Source organism: Oncorhynchus masou, chromosome 5, assembly GCF_036934945.1.
Source record: "Oncorhynchus masou masou isolate Uvic2021 chromosome 5, UVic_Omas_1.1, whole genome shotgun sequence".
Taxonomy (NCBI): Eukaryota; Metazoa; Chordata; class Actinopteri; order Salmoniformes; family Salmonidae; genus Oncorhynchus; species Oncorhynchus masou.
Window position 1 is genome coordinate 55,593,201 of NC_088216.1, and position 18,624 is coordinate 55,611,824.

The 18,624-nt window shown below is 44.6% G+C and overlaps 2 protein-coding genes across 5 annotated transcripts in view; one reads left to right on the forward strand and one right to left on the reverse strand.

Annotated features, from left to right (window-relative positions):
- Positions 1 to 18,624, forward strand: part of LOC135539899 (low-density lipoprotein receptor-related protein 1-like) — a 191,066-nt gene that overhangs the window by 133,446 nt on the left and 38,996 nt on the right. For all 4 annotated transcript variants that reach the window (XM_064966133.1, XM_064966135.1, XM_064966134.1 and 1 more), the window contains exons 31-43: positions 6,205 to 6,299; positions 6,394 to 6,543; positions 6,744 to 6,884; positions 7,014 to 7,139; positions 8,712 to 8,843; positions 9,040 to 9,174; positions 9,924 to 10,053; positions 10,849 to 10,975; positions 11,064 to 11,215; positions 11,547 to 11,671; positions 11,909 to 12,283; positions 17,701 to 17,890; positions 18,415 to 18,619. In XM_064966133.1, coding sequence (XP_064822205.1) covers positions 6,205 to 6,299; positions 6,394 to 6,543; positions 6,744 to 6,884; positions 7,014 to 7,139; positions 8,712 to 8,843; positions 9,040 to 9,174; positions 9,924 to 10,053; positions 10,849 to 10,975; positions 11,064 to 11,215; positions 11,547 to 11,671; positions 11,909 to 12,283; positions 17,701 to 17,890; positions 18,415 to 18,619 — 2,083 coding nt within the window. The remainder of the gene's footprint in view (positions 1 to 6,204; positions 6,300 to 6,393; positions 6,544 to 6,743; positions 6,885 to 7,013; positions 7,140 to 8,711; positions 8,844 to 9,039; positions 9,175 to 9,923; positions 10,054 to 10,848; positions 10,976 to 11,063; positions 11,216 to 11,546; positions 11,672 to 11,908; positions 12,284 to 17,700; positions 17,891 to 18,414; positions 18,620 to 18,624) is intronic.
- Positions 12,889 to 15,317, reverse strand: LOC135539900 (delta-type opioid receptor). The gene has a single exon (XM_064966137.1). The coding sequence runs from the start codon at positions 14,418 to 14,420 to the stop codon at positions 13,419 to 13,421; it is 1,002 nt and encodes a 333-aa protein (XP_064822209.1). The 5' UTR covers positions 14,421 to 15,317; the 3' UTR covers positions 12,889 to 13,418.

Sequence of the window (18,624 nt, forward strand, 5' to 3'; positions counted from 1 at the left end):
TGGAAGTGGAGGGGGGGTTAAGTACCTCCTTGATTGAAATAGAGTGACACACATGCTAAAGCAATCACAAATGCACATGAATCGCCCTATATTTTTTTTAGGCAGGCATCACATCAAAGTGTGTGTGTGCTGTCTTTGATTGCATACATTTTTCTTATTTTTTTACAATAAACAGAAACATAAATAGACAAAAGCAATAGACAAAAGGTTTTGATAAAGTACAACTGGAATTGATATACTGTATACAATGCATTCGGAAAGTATTCAGACCATTTGACTTTTTCCACATTTTGTTACGTTACAGCCTTATTCTAAAATGGATTCAATAGTCCCCCCCCCCCTAATGAATCTACACACAATACCCCATAATGACAAAGCAAAACCAGGTTTAGAAATTTGTGCAAATTTAAAATAAAACACAACTGAAATATGACATTAACATAAGTATTCAGACCCTTGTACTTTGTTGAAGATCCTTTGGCAGTGATTACAGCCTCGAGTCTTCTGGGTATGACGCTACAAGCTTGGCACACCTGTATTTGGGGAATTTCTCCCATTCTTATTTGTAGATCCTCTCAAGCTCTGTCGGGTTGGATAGGGAGTGTCGCTGCACAGCTATATTCAGGTCTCTACAGAGATGTTCGATCGGGTTCAAGTCCGGGCTCTGGCTGGGCCACTCAAGGATATTCAGAGACTTGTCCTGAAGCCACTCCTGTGCTGTCTTGGCTGTGTGCTTAGGGTCATTGTCCTGTTGGAAGGTGAACTTTCACCCCAGTCTGAGATCCTGAGCACCCTGGAGCAGGTTTTTATCAAGGATCGCGCTGGACTTTGCTCAGTTCATCTTTCCCTCAATCCTGACTAGTCTCCCAGTCCCTGCCGCTGAAACACATCCCAACGGCATGATGCTGCCACCACTATGCTTCACCGTAGGTATGGTGCCAGGTTTCCTCCAGACGTGACACTTGGCATTAAGGCCAAATAGTTTAATTGAACTCCAGGTGGGCTGTCATGTGCCTTTTACCCGAGGAGTGTCTTTCGTCTGGCCACTCTACCATAAAAACCTGATTGGTGGAGTGCTGCAGAGATGGGAGAATCTTCCAGAAGGACAACCATCTCCACAGAGGACCTCTAGAGCTCTGTCAGAGTGACCATCGGGTTCTTGGTCACCTCCCTGACCATTTTTTTGTTTAATCCACCAGAAAAGACAGAACAAATATTACAAAGAATGTTGTGGTTAAACTCAAATATACTCATTTCTAAAAAAAAAAAAAATAATATATGGTGGAGTTATGTAACACGTGCAGCTAACAAAAATATATGGAAATGTTACAACCAACTAATTGCAGCATTACCGCACAAATGGAAGAGGTAAGTGGAAGGGGGGAAAGTAAGGAACTTGTCTAGTGGCCCTGCATTGAAGACTCAAATTGGTTAAAGAAAATTGTGATAAATATAAGTCTACCAGTTTCATTTAAGGACCAAAAAATTGACAGCTGTGCCCAATAGGTGGGTGGAGATTTTTGATGTACCGATTCCATGGCACATGAACTGATACACAAAACGACACTGGATTTAGAACTTTGAGTTTTTCAATTAAAATTATTATACAAAATTCGTGCAACCAATATAATGTTATATGGGGGATACAACTATCCCAGCTCTGCAGATTTAGCTGCGAAGAGACAATCATTAGATAATTTGTTTTGGTACTGTTCAAAGCTTGTTTTTGGTCGCAGGTTCAGGAATGTCTGAAGAATTACAATATTTACCTGGAGCTGTGTTGTAAAAAGTCATAGTCAATCGATCAGTAATATAATAATACTCGTAGCAAAAATGTTACTTTTTCATTTACATTCTGTAGGAACTATGAGAATAGAAAGGTTCAGAACCTTTGTGAAACATCACAGCGTACTTGAAAAATGTATGGCGAACAGATGGGAGGGGTTGAGTGGAGCTGAAGGGTGGGACAAACAAGAACTCATGTAAAATTATACTGTCTGTAAAAGGTTCAGAACATTTGTGAAACAGCACAGTGAAAAATATATAGCAAATACAAATCTAAACTGGATGGTCTTCAGAGAAAGATGGGAGGAGTTGAAGGTAGCTGAAGGCTCATGGGACTAAAAACAAACAAAATATACTGTGTTTGTGAAATTTATATAGTGTATAAGCTGGAAGTAGAGGCCTAGGTGTTGTTGTCGATTTAGTTTACTCCAATTAAGGGAGGGGTGGTAGGGTTAGGGGAATATAGTAAAGGAAAATATATTAAACAATATATATACCCTACCGGTCAAAAGTTTTAGAACACTAACTCATTCAAGGGTTTTTATTAATTTACTATTTTCTACATTGTAGAATAATAGTGAAGACATCAAAACTATGAAATAACACATATGGAATCATGTAGTAAGCAAAAAACTGTTAAACAAATCAAATATTTTATATTTGAGATTCTTCAAATAGCCTTGATGACAGCTTTGCACACTCTTGGCATTCTCTCAACCAGCTTCACCTGGAATGCTTTTTGAACAGTCTTGAAGGTGTTCCCACATATGCTGAGCACTTGTTGGCTGCTTTTACTTCACTTTGCTTGAGGTCGGGTGATTGTGGAGGCCAGGTCATCTGATGCAGCACTCCATCACTCTCCTTCTTGGTCAAATAGCCCTTACACATCTCCAGGCTGTGTTGGGTCATTGTCCTGTGGAAAAACAAATGATAGTCCCACTAAGAGCAAACCAGATGGGATGGGGTATCGCTGCAGAATGGTCTGGTAGCCATGCTGGTTAAGTATGCCTTGAATTCTAAATAAATCACAGACAGTGTCAGCAAAGCACCATCACACCTTCACCTCCATGCTTCACGGTGGGAGCCATACATGCGGAGATCATGCGTTGCAAAAAAAATCTGAAATTTGAACTCTTCAGACCAAAGGACAGATTCCCACCGGTCTAATGTCCATTGTTTGTGTTTCTTGGCCCAAGCAAGTCTCTTCTTATTATTGGTGTTGTTTTAGTAGTGGTTTCTTTGCAGCAATTCGACCATGAACGTCTGCTTCACGCAGTCTGTTCTAAACAGTTGATGTTGAGACGTGTCTGTTACTTGAATTCTGAAGCATTTATTTGGGCTGCAATTTCGGAGGCTGGTAACTCTAATGAACTTATCCTCTGCAGCAGAGGTAACTCTGGGTCTTCCTTTCCTGTGGCGGTCATCATGAGAGCCAGTTTCATCATAGCGCTTGATGGTTTGTGCCACTGCACTTGAAGAAACGTTCGAAGTTCTTGAAATGTTCAATATTGACTGGCCTTCATGTCTTAGGAATGATGGACTGTAATTTATCTGCTTATTTGAGCTGTTCTTGAAGTGCATTCCAGGTGACTACTTCATGAAGCTGGTTGAGAGAATGTCAAGTGTGCAAAGCTGTCAAGGCAAAGTGTGGCTACTTTGAACAATCTGTTTAACAATTGTTTTGGTTACTACATGATTCCATATGCGTTATCTCAGTGTTGATGTCTTCACTATTATTCTACAATGTAGAAAATAGTCCAAATAAAGAAAAACCCTGGAATGAGGAGGTGTCAACATTTGACTGATATGTTATAACATTGATGGAAGCCACAATCTGCAACACTAAAGCTGATCTACCCCTAAAAAAAAAAATAATAATAATAATAAAAAACAATTTAGACCCCTTGACTCTTTCCACATTTGTTTTACGTCACAGCCTTATTCTAAAATTGATTAAATAAATGTAATTCATCACAATACCCCATAATGACAAAGCGAAAACAGGTTTTTTGATATTTTTTTTTTTTTGGCAAATGTATTAAAGATTTAAAACGGATACCTTATTTACTTAAGTATGCAGACCCTTCACGATGAGACCTGAAATTGAGCTCAGGTGCATCCTGTTTCCATTGATCATCCTTGAGATGTTTCTACAACTTCATTGGAGTCTACCTGTGGTAAATTCAATTGATTGGACATGATTTGGAAAGGCACACACCTGTCTAAGGTCCCACAGTTGACCGTGCGTGTCAGAGCGAAAACCAAGCCATGAGGTTGAAGGAATTGTCTATAGAGCTCTGTGACAGGATTGTGTTGAGGCACAGATCTGGGGAATTGTACCAAAACATTTCTGCAGCATTGAAGGTCCCCAAGAACAGTGGCCTCATCATTCTTAAATGGAAGAAGTTTGGAACCACTAAGACTTTTCCTAGAGCTGACCACCTGGCCAAACTGAGCAATTGGGGGAGAAGGGCCTTGGTCAGGGATGTGACCAAGAACCTGATGGTCAATCTGACAGAGCTCCCCTGTGGAGAATTTTCCAGAAGAACAACCATCTTTTCAGCACTCCACCAATCAGGCCTTTATGGTAATAAAATGACAAAGTTTTTCGCTTGGAGTTTGCTTAAAGGCACAAACAAGATTCTCTGGTCTGATGAAACCAATATTGAACTATTTGGTCTTAATGCCAAGCGTCACATCTGGAGAAACCTGGCACCATCCCTATGCTGAATCATGGTGGTGGCAGCATCAGTCTGTGGGGATGTGTTTCAGTGGCAGGAACTGGGAGACTAGTCAGGATCGAGGGAAGGATGAACGGAGCAAAGTACAGAGATTGTTGATGAAAACCTGCTCAGGACCTCAGGACTTCAGTCTGGGGTGAAGGTTCACCTTCCAACAGGACAATGACCCTAAGCACACAGCCAAGACAACGCGTGGCGTCAGGTTAAGTCTCTGAATGTTCTTGAGTGGCCCGGACTTGACCCCGATCTTACAATTCTGGAGAGACTTGAAAATAGCTGTGCAGCAACACCCCCCATCTAACCTGACAGAGATCGAAAGGATCTGCAGAGAAGAGTTGGAGAAAGTCCCCAAATACAGGTGTGCCAAGCTTGTAGGGTCATACCCAGAAGACTCGGCTGTATTCGCTGCAAACATTAAAATTATAAATCATTGGATTCTTCCATTATCTTAACATTGGAGTATCATTTAACTTCCTGTATTTAAGTAATAGCTTCTTCAAAATAAGTGACGGAAATAATATTGTCCAACCCATTGGGTATCTCCCCGCACCCTCATATGCCATGTCTTGAAATATGCAGTTGGACAAATTAAAAGTACATTTACATTGTAAAACTTCCTATACATTAGTTTATACTTGATTTGGTGTACAACTGTAATTTTGTTCGTTATTTTCCAAAACTCCCTTCATCTTGTGCCCATATCAGTTATTTTTAAGTCTTGGTTCCAATAGTTAATATTTTTTCTAAGAGATTGTCAGTCGGATAGGCTCTCTGCAAGGTTTTGTATATCTTATCATATGAGTATATTATTCTGACTGAAATAGGATTCCCTCAACATTGCTCTGATGTCCAAAAGCTTACACGTCAAAATGTGATACATTTGAACATGTCTACATTGGTCAGTCCAAAATGTGTTTTTCATTCTGTCATGGAAATACTTCTTTGTCCTGTTACCATATCATTTACAGTTTCTAGTTTTCCATGTGGGCCAATTCATTTCTGAATTCTGATTGCATGTGTTTCTGTACATGTTTTTTTTTATTTTTATGATTTTGTCTGTTTCAGCCCAATTTTATGTGTAGCCTACATATGCCTCTGTGAGGGAGAATTTCAGAGAAAGAGAAGCCATTTATGGGGCATTAAATTTGAATGCAGTGAATCTCAATTGCTGCAGGACTCTACACTAGCCAATCCCCACTGACATGTTTTCTGCTTGGCCTAACCCAATCAACATCCACACACAGTATTCTAAGCTAGCCTTTACCCTGCAATAAAACATGGCTCCTGTACTTTATACCCAATGGAAGATGCTGCTGTTAAAACACAGAGCACGTTTTTAAGTTTTTACATAGATTGTAAACTAGATATATAACTACATACATTTACATCTGTCAAGGAGATGTTCAGTAGATAAATAGTCCATATGGGACCTCCACATGTGTAGCTGTTGATGGTTTTGCTAGTTTTAAACAATCCCTTTCTCACTTATAAAAAAATCAGTATGAGCATTGTGATGGGTGTTGTCTAATTGTGTGTGAAAACAGAATAAATAGTTTTCACATAGTTTTAATGCTAACACACTGTTCGGCGCTATCCAGGCTAATGAACGGCAGGTCTTTTCACTAGTGATTTCAGTAGCATGATGTATTGATATTCTGTCTCTCTCTCTGTGTTCCAGGAAGCTGTACTGGACAGATGGAGACAACATCAGCATGGCAAACACTGACGGCAGCAACCGCAGTGTCCTCTTCACCAATCAGAAAGGCCCAGTGGGTGAGTGGCTCTAGGGAAAAAATAGTGCACTATATATAAGGAATAAATTGCAATTTTGGATACATCCATAATGTTCCTCCCTGTCTGTCTCCAGGTCTGTCCATAGACTTTGACAAAGAGCAGTTGTACTGGGTCAGCTCAGGGAACAGCACCATCAGCCGCTGTAAGCTGGATGGTTCGGGTCTGGAGGTTCTGGAGGGGGTCAAGGGCAAACTGACCAAGGCCACAGCTCTGGCCATCATGGGTATGTATCTTGGCTCCACTCTCTCTAGGACTGTACATTCTGCCTCCTAGCTGCCTTTAGCTTTCTGTCCCGAACAGTTTGAGCTACAGTAGGTCTCAACATCGGTTCTTTGAGTGATCATAGTATGAGAACGATGGGTCATTTTGATTGGCCCACTTGTGTGAAGAGATGAAATTGTGATTTTTGGCTGTTGTGTGTAGGGGAGAAGCTATGGTGGGCGGACCAGGGGACTGACCAGATAGGAACCTGTGACAAGCGTGACGGAGGGAACTGGAAGGTCCTGAGAAACAGCACCTCAGCTATGATGCACTTGAAGATCTACAACGAGACCGTGCAGAAAGGTGTTTGTGTGTGTCTGTGTGTGTGAGAGTGTACATTATGTTTGGGCAGCATGGTAGCTATAGATTAGAAATGACCATTTTAATCTATGTGAGCGTGTTTGTTAGTGTTTTTGTGTGTTGTGTTTCCAGGCACCAATCTGTGCAGTAATAGCAATGGAGACTGTTCCCAGCTGTGCCTGCCCACCTCCCCCACCACACGAGCCTGCATGTGTACTGCTGGATACAGCCTCAGGAGTGGACAACAGTCCTGCGAGGGTGAGACACACCGTGAACATTTTGTTTGGATCTTTATTCTGATATTTGAAAGGTCATAGATGCCTGGTCTTGCAGTCATGGAAACAAAACATTACCTCAGTTTTTAGTCAAACAAACACAAGCTACATTTGGATGTGCTATATTTAATATAATACACTCAGCCAAAAAAGAAATGTCCCCTTTTCAGGACCCTGTCTTTCAAAGATAATTTGTAAAAATCCAAATAACTTCACAGATCTTCATTGTAAAGGGTTTAAACACTGTTTCCCATGCTTGTTCAATGAACCATAAACAATTAATGAACATGCACCTGTGGAACGGTCGTTAAGACACTAACAGCTTACAGACGGTAGGCAATTAAGGTCACCATTATGAAAATTTAGGACACGAAAGAGGCCTTTCTACTGACTCTGAAAAACAGAAAGAAAGATGCTCAGTGTCCCTGCACATCTGCGGGAACGTGCCTTAGGCATGAGGACTGCAGATGTGGCCAGGGCAACAAATGACAATGTCCGTACTGTTTTTTTTTTAAAATTTATTTTACCTTTATTTTACTAGGCAAGTCAGTTAAGAACAAATTCTTATTTTCAATGACGGCCTAGGAACAGTGGGTTAACTGCCTGTTCAGAACGACAGATTTGTACCTTGTCAGCTCGGGGATTCGAACTTGCAACCTTTCAGTTACTAGTCCAATGCTCTAACCACTAGGCTACCCTGATGCCTAAGACAGCACTACAGGGAGACAGGTCGGATTTGCGTTTATTGTCGAAGGAACGAGCGTTACAATGAGGCCTGTATTCTGTAGCGGGATCGATTTGGAGGTGGAGGGCCCGTCATGGTTTGGGGTGGTGTGTCACAGCATCATCGGACTGAGCTTGTTGTCATTGCAGGCAATCTCAACACTGTCCGTTACAGGGAAGACGTCCTCCTCCCTCATGTGGTATCCTTCCTGCAGGCTCATCCTGACATGACCCTGACATGACAATGCCACCAGCCGTACTGCTCGTTCTGTGTGTGATTTCCTGCGAGACAGGAATGTCAGTGTTCTGCCATGGCCAGTGAAGAGCCCGGATCTCTATCCCATTGAGCATGTCTGGGACCTGTTGGATCGAGGGTGAAGGCTAGGGCCGTTCCTCCCAGAATTGTCCAGGAACTTGCAGGTGCCTTGGTGGAAGAGTGGGGTGACATCTCACAGCAAGAACTTGCAAATCTGGTTCAGTCCATGAGGAGAAGATGCACTGCAGTACTTAATGCAGCTGGTGGCCACACCAGATACTGACTGTTACTCTTGATTTTGACCCCCCCTTTGTTCAGGGACACACTATTCCATTTCTGTTAGTCACATGTCTGTGGAACTTGTTCAGTTTATGTCTCAGTTGTTGAATCTTGTTATGTTCATGAAATATTTACACATTACGTTTGCTGAAAATTAAGACGGTTGACAGTGAGAGGAGTTTATAATATCGTAATCATTCATTTGTTTTCAGCTGGAAAGATTCCATGTCTTGTACTGCCACTGACCTCTTAGTGTGTCCAGTGATAAACTCTGTGTAATGTTTCCTTCGGCCTCAGGAGTGGGCTCCTTCCTGCTTTACTCTGTTCATGAGGGCATCCGTGGCATTCCCCTGGATCCCTCGGACAAGTCAGACGCTCTGGTGCCAGTGTCAGGCACCTCCCTGGCTGTGGGAATAGACTTCCATGCAGGTAGGGACGCACACATACACACGCCTTGGAAAATCTAGTTGTTTTTTTAGATCTGTAGTGATGAAAAATATCTTGTCATGAAAATATGCTGAATCTAGCCAGTGTAATAGGTGCATTCCACATGAACATGTTAATGAAAGAGTATAATGGGTATAGTAGATCTGCTGTTCTGTACTGATGGTTCTCTCCCCTCCAGACAATGATACGATCTACTGGGTGGACATGGGCCTAAGCACCATCAGCAGAGCTAAGAGAGACCAGACCTGGAGAGAAGATGTGGTCACTAACGGCATCGGCAGAGTGGAGGGCATCGCTGTGGACTGGATCGCTGGTGAGGCGCGCTCACACATATACATGCATGCAGACTCATACACGCACATGTACAGACACGTGCATACTAACTCATACTGTGCACACACACACACACACACACACACACACACACATTCGGCATCTGTCAGACTCATGGCTGACACGCTTCACAGCCTTACAGAAGAGAGATGAGACTCATTCTGATCACATCTTCACCTTTGCAAGGCGAGGGAGGGAGAAGGCCAGGGAGAGAAGTACAGTCAGAGGGAGTGAGACGCTAACAAAGGAAGAGGAAGAGGGTTATAGACCGAGGAGATGGGAAGAAGCCCAGATAGGTGCCTCTATAGCCCAGATAGGTGCGTCTATAGCCCAGATAGGTTCCTGTATAGCCCAGGTCACATGACATGGGTGCGTACAGAGCGAAGCCTTACTGCAGGATGAGTAATGAACACTGCAGCATTCCATCAGCCCTCTGAGGTTACCCTGGGAAACCCTGTTAACACTGCAACACCAACACAACAACACGGCAGAATTCTCCATTTGCCTAGTTGTATTAGGTGTCATATACAGTGAATGTATAGAACTTTATTCATCCCAAAAGATACAGGAACCTTCCACAGAACTACTTTATCAGTTAGACTCTTGTGGTTGATCCCATTAATGTTGTTGTACTGTAAAGCATGTTGATTGTTTAAAATACACTGTCGTAAAAGTGTGACTGGTTTGTATTGCTGTTGTATTTTGTGTTGGTGCTCTGACCCTCCATAGGGAACATCTACTGGACTGACCAGGGCTTTGATGTGATTGAGGTGGCCAGACTCAACGGCTCCTTCCGCTACGTGGTCATCTCCCAGGGCCTGGACAAGCCCCGCGCCATCACTGTCCACCCAGAAAAAGGGTGAGCACGGGGGGGGGGTTGACATCATCTGCTGCAGCTGCTCTTCCTGGGGAGCACATTAAGGCAAAAGATAAAACAGAACATCACATAACATTATTACACCACTACATGTCTACAATACACATAGTATTATACCACCATACAACAGAATTACAATGTTGGTGTATGTGTACTAGTACTTGTGGTTGTACCCGTGTGTGTCTCTCTTCACAGTCCCTGCTGTTCCATAAGGTGTTACCTGAGTTCCATGTAGTCATTGCTCTATGTAGTACTGTGTGCCTCCCATAGTCTGTTCTGGACTTGAAGAGACCTCTGGTAACATGTCTTGTGGGGGTATGCATGAGTATCTGAGCTTTGTGCTAGTAGTTTAAACAGACAGCTCAGTGCCTTCAGCATGTCAATACCGCTCACAAATACAACTAGTGATGATGTCAATCTCTCCTCCACATTGAGCCATGAGAGGTTGACATGCATATCATTAATGTTAGGTCCCTGTGTACTTTTAAGGGCCAGCTGTGTTGCCCAGTTTTGAGCCACAAAGTCCCTCTTTGTGGCACCTGACCACATGACTGAACAGTAGTCCAGGTACGACAGAACTAGGGCCTGTAGGACCTGCCTGGTTGATATTGTTGTTAAGAAGGAAGAGCAGCGCTTTATGATGGACAGACTTCTCCCCATCTGAGCTACTGTCGTATCAATATAGTTTTTGACCATGTTTACAATCCAGGGTTACTCCAAGTACTTTAGTCAGCTCAATAAGGGGAAAGTGACCTCACTCTCTGTGTGTGTGTACAGGTATCTGTTCTGGACAGAGTGGGGTCAGTACCCACGGATCGAGAGGTCTCGTCTGGACGGGTCTCAGAGAGCTGTACTCGTCAACGTCAGCATCAGCTGGCCTAATGGCATCTCCATAGACTACCGGGTACAGTGTAACACCCACACAGACACACAGACAAATAACCACCACAACACACACAAACTGAACTCCCTGTCCTGGTATGTGTGTGCAGGAGGGTCTTCTGTACTGGTGTGACGCTCGTACAGACAAGATAGAGCGTATCAACCTGGAGACCGGAGAGAACAGAGAGGTGGTGCTGGCTAACAACAACATGGACATGTTCTCTGTCTCTGTGTTTGAGAAATACATCTATTGGAGTGACAGGTCTGTCTCTATCTCTCTCTCTCCCTCTCTCTGATATTCACTCTTCCACCTATTCATTGTCTGGAATGAATTCACTCCCTCACCATAATCTGCCACCTTGCATCTCAGCTGTTGGCTCCTTCACCCTTTCTCTTTCTGCACTGATGTCATGACTCTTTCCCTCTTTCTGACATTCTTTCCCTCATGTATTTACTGTCACCGAATTTATTCACTCCGTCTTTCTCACTCATCTTTCACCTTCCTTCTCAGCCAGGGTGTCTCCCTCACTCCTTTTACTTAGTCTGTCTCTCTCTCCCTGATGTCATGTCTCTCTCTGTCTGTGCTGTATCAGGACTCATGCCAATGGCTCCATAAAGAGGGGCAGCAAAGACAACGCTACAGATTCTGTGCCTCTGCGCACTGGCATCGGAGTACAGCTCAAAGACATCAAAGTGTTCAACCGGGCCAGGCAGCAAGGTGGGCAGTGTGTGGATGTGTTCGTTTAGAGAGTCTACTCAGAGATGATTATAGGGGCAATAATGCTGTAAAGTTTGGTAATACAATTATTTTAAATCCCAAACCCATTAAAGATTTTATTCAGAATACCATTTAATGTGATATTTTTCAAATGTTTCATATTTGAATTATTATTTTATTGAGAGGGATTTTTTAAAAATCTACAGTGAATATTAAATATATTTCCCCTCTACACAGGAACGAATGTGTGTAAGGATAACAACGGCGGCTGCCAGCAACTGTGTCTTTTCCGTGGCAACGCAGAACGTACATGTGCCTGTGCTCACGGCATGTTGGCCGAGGACGGACGGGGTTGCCGTGACTACGACGGCTACCTACTCTACTCAGAACGGACCATTCTAAAGAGTGTTCACCTATCGGATGAAGAGAACCTAAACGCTCCTATAAAACCGTTTGAGGATCCTGAGCACATGAAGAACGTTATAGCTCTGACGTTTGACTACCGTGGAGGAGGAGGGAAAGGAGCCAATCGCATCTTCTTTAGTGACATCCACTTTGGGAACATCCAGCAGATCAATGATGATGGCTCTGACCGCAAGACACTGGTGGAAAGTATGTTACTCACCCTCTCTCTCCTCTCTTATTCATCCAATCAAAATAAGCATTTCTCTGCACCTTTTATACTTGCTGTAATCTGTGTATGTGATTTAACATTTTAATTTAAAAAAATAATAATGTTATTTGATCTGTTATCATCCCCCGAATCATAACTTTTCCCTCACAACCCATAATTCATTGATTTACTCTGTCGTCAATGCCAATTGATAAGGCCAAGAGAATGTAGGTGAGCACTAGTTATATCAGGTTATTTGGCTGAAGTTTGAGAAATGTGCCAAAACATTTTCCTCTGTTAGATGGCTCTCTCTCCCTCCCATTTGTTAAGCAGCATCTTTCATCCCCCTCTCCTCCTCCTTCACTAAGAACAAACCCTATTTGGTGGTGACTTACAGCAGACCCCCCAATGGGTAGCATTCTCCAGGAAGAAACAGCCGGGGCTCAAAACCAAACTTGTTTTCGACCTCCAACTGAAACATGGCAGGAAAACCAAGTGGCCAACTATTATTTCTGAGAGTCTGGGAAACAGTGGAAAGCTTTCATATCTACCTTAGTTTGGGAACACACTGTACACAACAACATAAACCAGATTGAGGCACAGCTAGACCTTCATTCTCTTTATCTCAGAAGAACATCGCAGAAAGAAACAACAATCGCTACAGAATGGTATTAATGTGTAAAAGAGCTCACATCCTTTAAAGCTTTTCTCTTGTTTTGTTTTTTTACAAGCATAAATGTATTTCTCCCAGATGTCTGTTCTTTGCCATGTCCCAGGAGGCCCTCTAGACAGAGGCCTTTGATTCTCAGTGTTCAGATCCTCCTTTTAGACTGTTGTCTCACAGTGGGGAGACTCCTTACTTCAAGTGCTGTCCCTCAATTGAACCTTGGAGCTCGAGCTTTGTACCACAGCTTAGTGTGATAGTTGTGTACTGGAGTAGCAGTGAGATTTGGGTAGAAATGGTTTTGTAGTTTAGTCCCGTAGAGTTGTTATTATGACACTTATTTTAGTTCTTCCCACAAGCTCTCAGACAACAGATGTTCAGCCCACATCCAGTTTGTCATGGACACACAGTTTAACCTTAGAGATTTAGAGACATGTCCACCAGTCTTGTATAGTTGTCTGTTGTCACGGTTACTGACTCCCACCCCTGGCACCGCCCCTGGCACCCAGCTCCAGCAGGTCCTGTCTGAACTTCTGGGACATGAGAACGTAGAGGATGGGGTTGGCCACGGTAGAGGAGGTGGCCGTGATGCGGGCGAACACGCTGAAGGGCCCGAAGCGCGGTGATGACCCCGTGGCCCCATGGCTGCCTCCCCCCAGGAGGGCAAAGGTCAGGCCGTAGGAGGGCAACCAGCACAGGGTAAAGGCCAGCACCAGCAGGGCCGATGTCTGGGTCACCTTCCGTTGGTATCGCTCCACCTGGGGCGCTCTGCTGTCCCTACAACTCCGCCACAGGAACAAGTAGATCCCGCTGTAGGCCACAGCGATGACGCCCAGTGGTAGGGCGAAGGACAGCAGGAATTGGCAGGCTCCATACACCAGCTGGCCATTGTGCGACAGGAAGTTGAAGCAGGCCAGGCCATCGGGGGAGATGCGCCGGTCACCCACGGAGCGGAAGGCCAGCTGTGGGGCAGCCAGGGCACAAGCAGGAAGCCAGAGAGCAGCGGAGGTCAGCGCTACGCGGCGAGGAGTAAGAAGGCGGTAGGCCTGGGTTGGCTCCACCACGGTCAGATATCGCGTCACGGCCAGGGCGGCCAGCGTGAAGGCACTAGCCGAGGAGCAGGCGGCACCCAGGAAGCTCACCAGCCGACACAGGAAGTCCCCGAAGGGCCAGTGCTGCATCGCTATGGCGACGGTGTGGAAGGGCAGCATGGAGAGGAGGATGAGGTCGGCCGCACTCAGGGCCAGCAGGAGGGTGTCTGTCCCTGTTAGGTTCCCCTGGTTGTGTTGACCCCCCGGACCTGCCCTTCGACGACCACACAGGATGACCATCACCAGGGAGTGCCCCGTCACACCCAGCACCAGGATCAGGACATCCACCACTAGAACCAGGACCAGCTCCACACTGCTGACCCCAGTCTCCTCATCACCAGAACCACTGTCATTCCTCCACACAGATCCATTATCCGCCATGGAGAGGACAGACAGACCAGCCTTAAAGGGGCTACTCCTTAGTCCTTACACTGAGCCCAGAGTTGATACAGTGAAGCAGTGATGACTGATGAGAAAAAATCCTAGCAGCAAGATGACACTCCCATGGGTCGATATCTACCTGCTGTAAAAACTAGGCTTCTGCTTATGACTGATCAACTAGCCACTGATAACAAAAGCGTGTGGGAATTATTATTGAAACGGAGAGTCGATAACACTAAGGTGTGCCATCAACAGGAACATTCAGCAGATTTGACATTACATAGGTTCTCAAAGTTAATTCTTCTGACCATAACCACTGAAGTTGCCCTCCTGTCAGTTAGGATTCGATGGGTTTGTCTCGCTCAGTATTTTCCTCTCCATAGTCCAGAAACTCACAGTAGAAAAGTGTCGTTCTTTTTCTTCTGAAGTGTTTACCTTTCCAAAAATGGTCCTTTTGAAAGACTACTGATGAGGGACTGTTACCAGACACGTGACTGAGGTCTCCCACAATCTGAATCAATCCTTTCTCGTCCTGCCAATCAGCTCTACCTTTGTCCTAGTCCCTCCAAAGAAAGGAGAGAACATAGACATCAGCCCCCCTCTGTTGACGTTTGCGATGCTATTGATTTAGCATCCAGCTAGCCGCCGGGCTCAGTCTCTCCCCAGGGCTCCTGCTATGTCTGTCTGACAGTGGTGGCTGTCTGGGTCTAAACTCTCTGGATGACTCTGTCTCCGGTCAGCTCACATCAGAAAGCCTCTGTATGACGCCTCAATCAGTCTTCCACTGCTAAGTCATCGACAGTCTGCCTATTCAGAGCCCACAGGAAGGAATCTCTGAAGAGACAGAGGGAGAGAAGCAGCGTACGGTAGGAGAGGCAGGTATATGTATGGGCTTGAAGAAAGAGGCGAATCACAGTAAATAACATGTGGACTCTGGACTTTTCTGTACTATATGGCTTTGACAGTGCCAACGCAAGAGAGATGGGTTGGTCTTTTGTCAATGGGAGGACCTGTACAGGACAATCAAAGCCTTTCACAGAGTTTGACACACACACACACACAGCCACACTCTGTACTTGTGCATGTGACATTACAACTTGAAACTTGAGAAATCAGGGTAATTGTTTACCTTTGCCCTGAGAGCAAACACTCAGCTAGAGTGTTGTGGTCTGTTATCACACACAGATAAGTGCCATAAAACTGTGCGTGTGTGTGTGTGTGTGTGTGTTAGTATGTGTGTGTCGTTACACCTCAAAAAGCACAAGAAAGAGGATTTTGACACCCATCTCAGATTGTTCTGAAGTTGTTTCTGTTGTTAGAAAACAGATAAGAGTTAGCATTCCTGGAACATTGTTTAAATATAATTTGATCTCTGAAAAATTAAACTAATAGTTTGCACCCAAATTTGCCATTTTAATTTATAGGATTCATATCATATTCAATAAATATAGTATCTAACATCCCATTTGGACCATAATTATTCCTAACAATGAGTAAGACATGAGGAATACAATACAATTAGCCACCCACAGACCACCTACGCCAATCCCACCCCAGCAAAGTAGTATGGAGCTGCTGCTTGGAGTATTGCTTCTTCACAATCTTTCAATGAACAAAAAGCAATTGGTTTTCTACACAAAGTTGTAAAGAATATGTTGTGAGCCGTTTTAATAAACACTAGAGACCAACATAATGGATCAAAGGGTGTGGTGGCAGTACACAGGAACAGTGACATCTAGTAGGTAAAACTTGGTATTTTCACACTCATTTATGGTATAGCGACTTCAATGGCTAATTTATCTGAAGAGGGGAATAGAGGTTCACAGGGAATGCATTCCAAAGGTTGTATATTGATTCTTCAACAAGGTAGAGCGTCTGCTAAATGACTTAAATGTAAATGTAATGTTTCTGGAATGCTAATCTTATCCGTTTCTAACTACAGAAACAATTTCAGGACCATCTGAGATGGTGGGTGACATGGCTGGCTGAAATGACATGAAATGACCCGTGTGTGTGGCTCAGGATAAGAGGGTGAACTCTACATTTACCACGAGGTTGTAAATTCAGCTCTTTTGTAAACTTCAACTGCTGCAGTCAGCTTACAGGACAGAGACGGGCCTATACAGCAGCGATACACAGATAGGGAAGCCAGCGTTAAAAGGTGTGAGGAAAGGGGGAAACGAGGATAGGAAAATGTAGAGCCTTACAGTCTGACGATTTATGATTTATTAAAAGCACAGAGGAGAGAGGGAATTGAGGGAGCAGATTTAGTGTTGCACTTCATCCATTTTTTAAAGCGTTGATTTATGAGAGTGGAAAACCAGAGGGAATTTCTTTAACGTAGCACACCTGGGCTCTCCGCACACCAGCTCTTAGGTCCTTAGCATGGTCTCATTCAGAATCTCTCACAATACCCTGCTAGCCAGTCCGTGACTCACGTCTGTGGTGATGGAATAGAAAAATGGAGGTGAAGTGCAAAGTGTCCCACCTGGTGTTGAACCTCCCAGAGACACTGGCCAGACATGTGATGTACTTATTAGGTCATAACTGCTTCAGAAGAATGCCTATTACATCATTCCAGCCCCTCTGTTTCTACTGGGATAACAAGCAAGTGACTATTCGTCTTTTTGGAACAATTAGTTGACCGTAGGTGTGCTGTGCGTAACCCAAAAGTGTCCTTGGCAGACTTTAAGGGTGTGTGTGACTGTGGGAGTGTGTTTCTCCACCACCAGAGTACAGTGTGTTCCTCCATCTTGGCCAGCTCTACTCTCCCCAGTCTCCTCTCGTCTGAACTGGGCTGAGCTAAGCTGAGCTGGGCTGAACTCAGCCAGTTACTCATTAGAAGGCTGTGAACACTCCCAACTATCGACGAAAAAGAGCAATGGAAGGAAATATGCTGTGAGCTGTTAGCCATTTATGTTGTGACCTTTTGGAGAGCTGTTAGTTGGATGAAAGCCTTAGATCACAGAGGGTTCTAGATCATTACCAGTGGCCTGTCATGTCCTCGGAGTAGTGTCCTGTGAGTAGTCTCTGGACCTCCTCTGCTATGGCATCCAGCTCCACTCTGCCTGCCAGCTCTGTGCTGCTGCCAGAGACCTGAGTCATGTCCTTTTAACACTCAACTGGGATTGACGTGGTATTTGTCTCTTCTCCTCCCTCCCGGTCTTTCTTTCCTTTCTGTTTTTTCTTCCTGCCCCCCCCCCTTCTCTCCACTCATCCTCCTTCTTTCTACCTCCTCTCTCTCCCCTTGCCTCCCCTCTGCCTCTTTCCCCCTCGTCAGATGTGGGTTCGGTAGAGGGCCTGGCGTACCACCGTGGCTGGGACACTTTGTACTGGACCAGCTATACCACCTCCACTATCACCCGCCACACGGTCAACCAGAGCCGCTGGGGTGCCTGGGACCGCGACACCGTGGTCAGCATGTCTGGAGACGACCACCCCCGGGCCTTCGTACTGGACGAGTGTCAGGAGTGAGTGTCTCTTGGGCCATAAGGGTCATAAATCGCACTGTTCCAAGTTTCTGACCCAGGTCAAAGGGTTTTAATTGATATGGTTTTATTAGTCTTTAGTGTCAGGAGTGAGTATCTGATACGAGTCTGTTGCAGTTCGTCTGACACTAGCTAACATTCCCATATCCTGACCCTTGTCCTAAGGTGTTTTAATTGGATGAATACAGATTGAAGTACAGTATAGATGTAAGTAGATTTTCATAGATTTTCTCCTTGGATAGCGTTTATCCCATGTACCTGCCTCTCCTACAGCACTTCTTTTGCAATCTTAATATATTCTGGTCATTTAGCAGATCGATTTATCCAAAGAGACATAAAGCTAACTAATATATTCAGTATGCTGTATACAGTATATGGCTTATGCAGGAACCTGCATGGTGTTGGAAGGGAAGCACCATGCACAAACCAGTTGTGCTGTTTGAATCAGACCGTTTACACACATCTGCCTTCTATACTGTAAGTTCCCTCGTGTTGTCACCCACCAGCCTGATGTTCTGGACCAACTGGAATGAACAGTCCCCCAGTATCATGCGTGCCACCCTGTCTGGTAACAATGTACTGGTGATCATCGGCAGTGACATCCGCACCCCCAACGGCCTGGCCATAGACCACCGCGCTGAGAAACTCTATTTCTCCGACGCCACCCTGGACAAGATCGAACGTTGCGAGTACGATGGCAGCCGCCGCTACGTGAG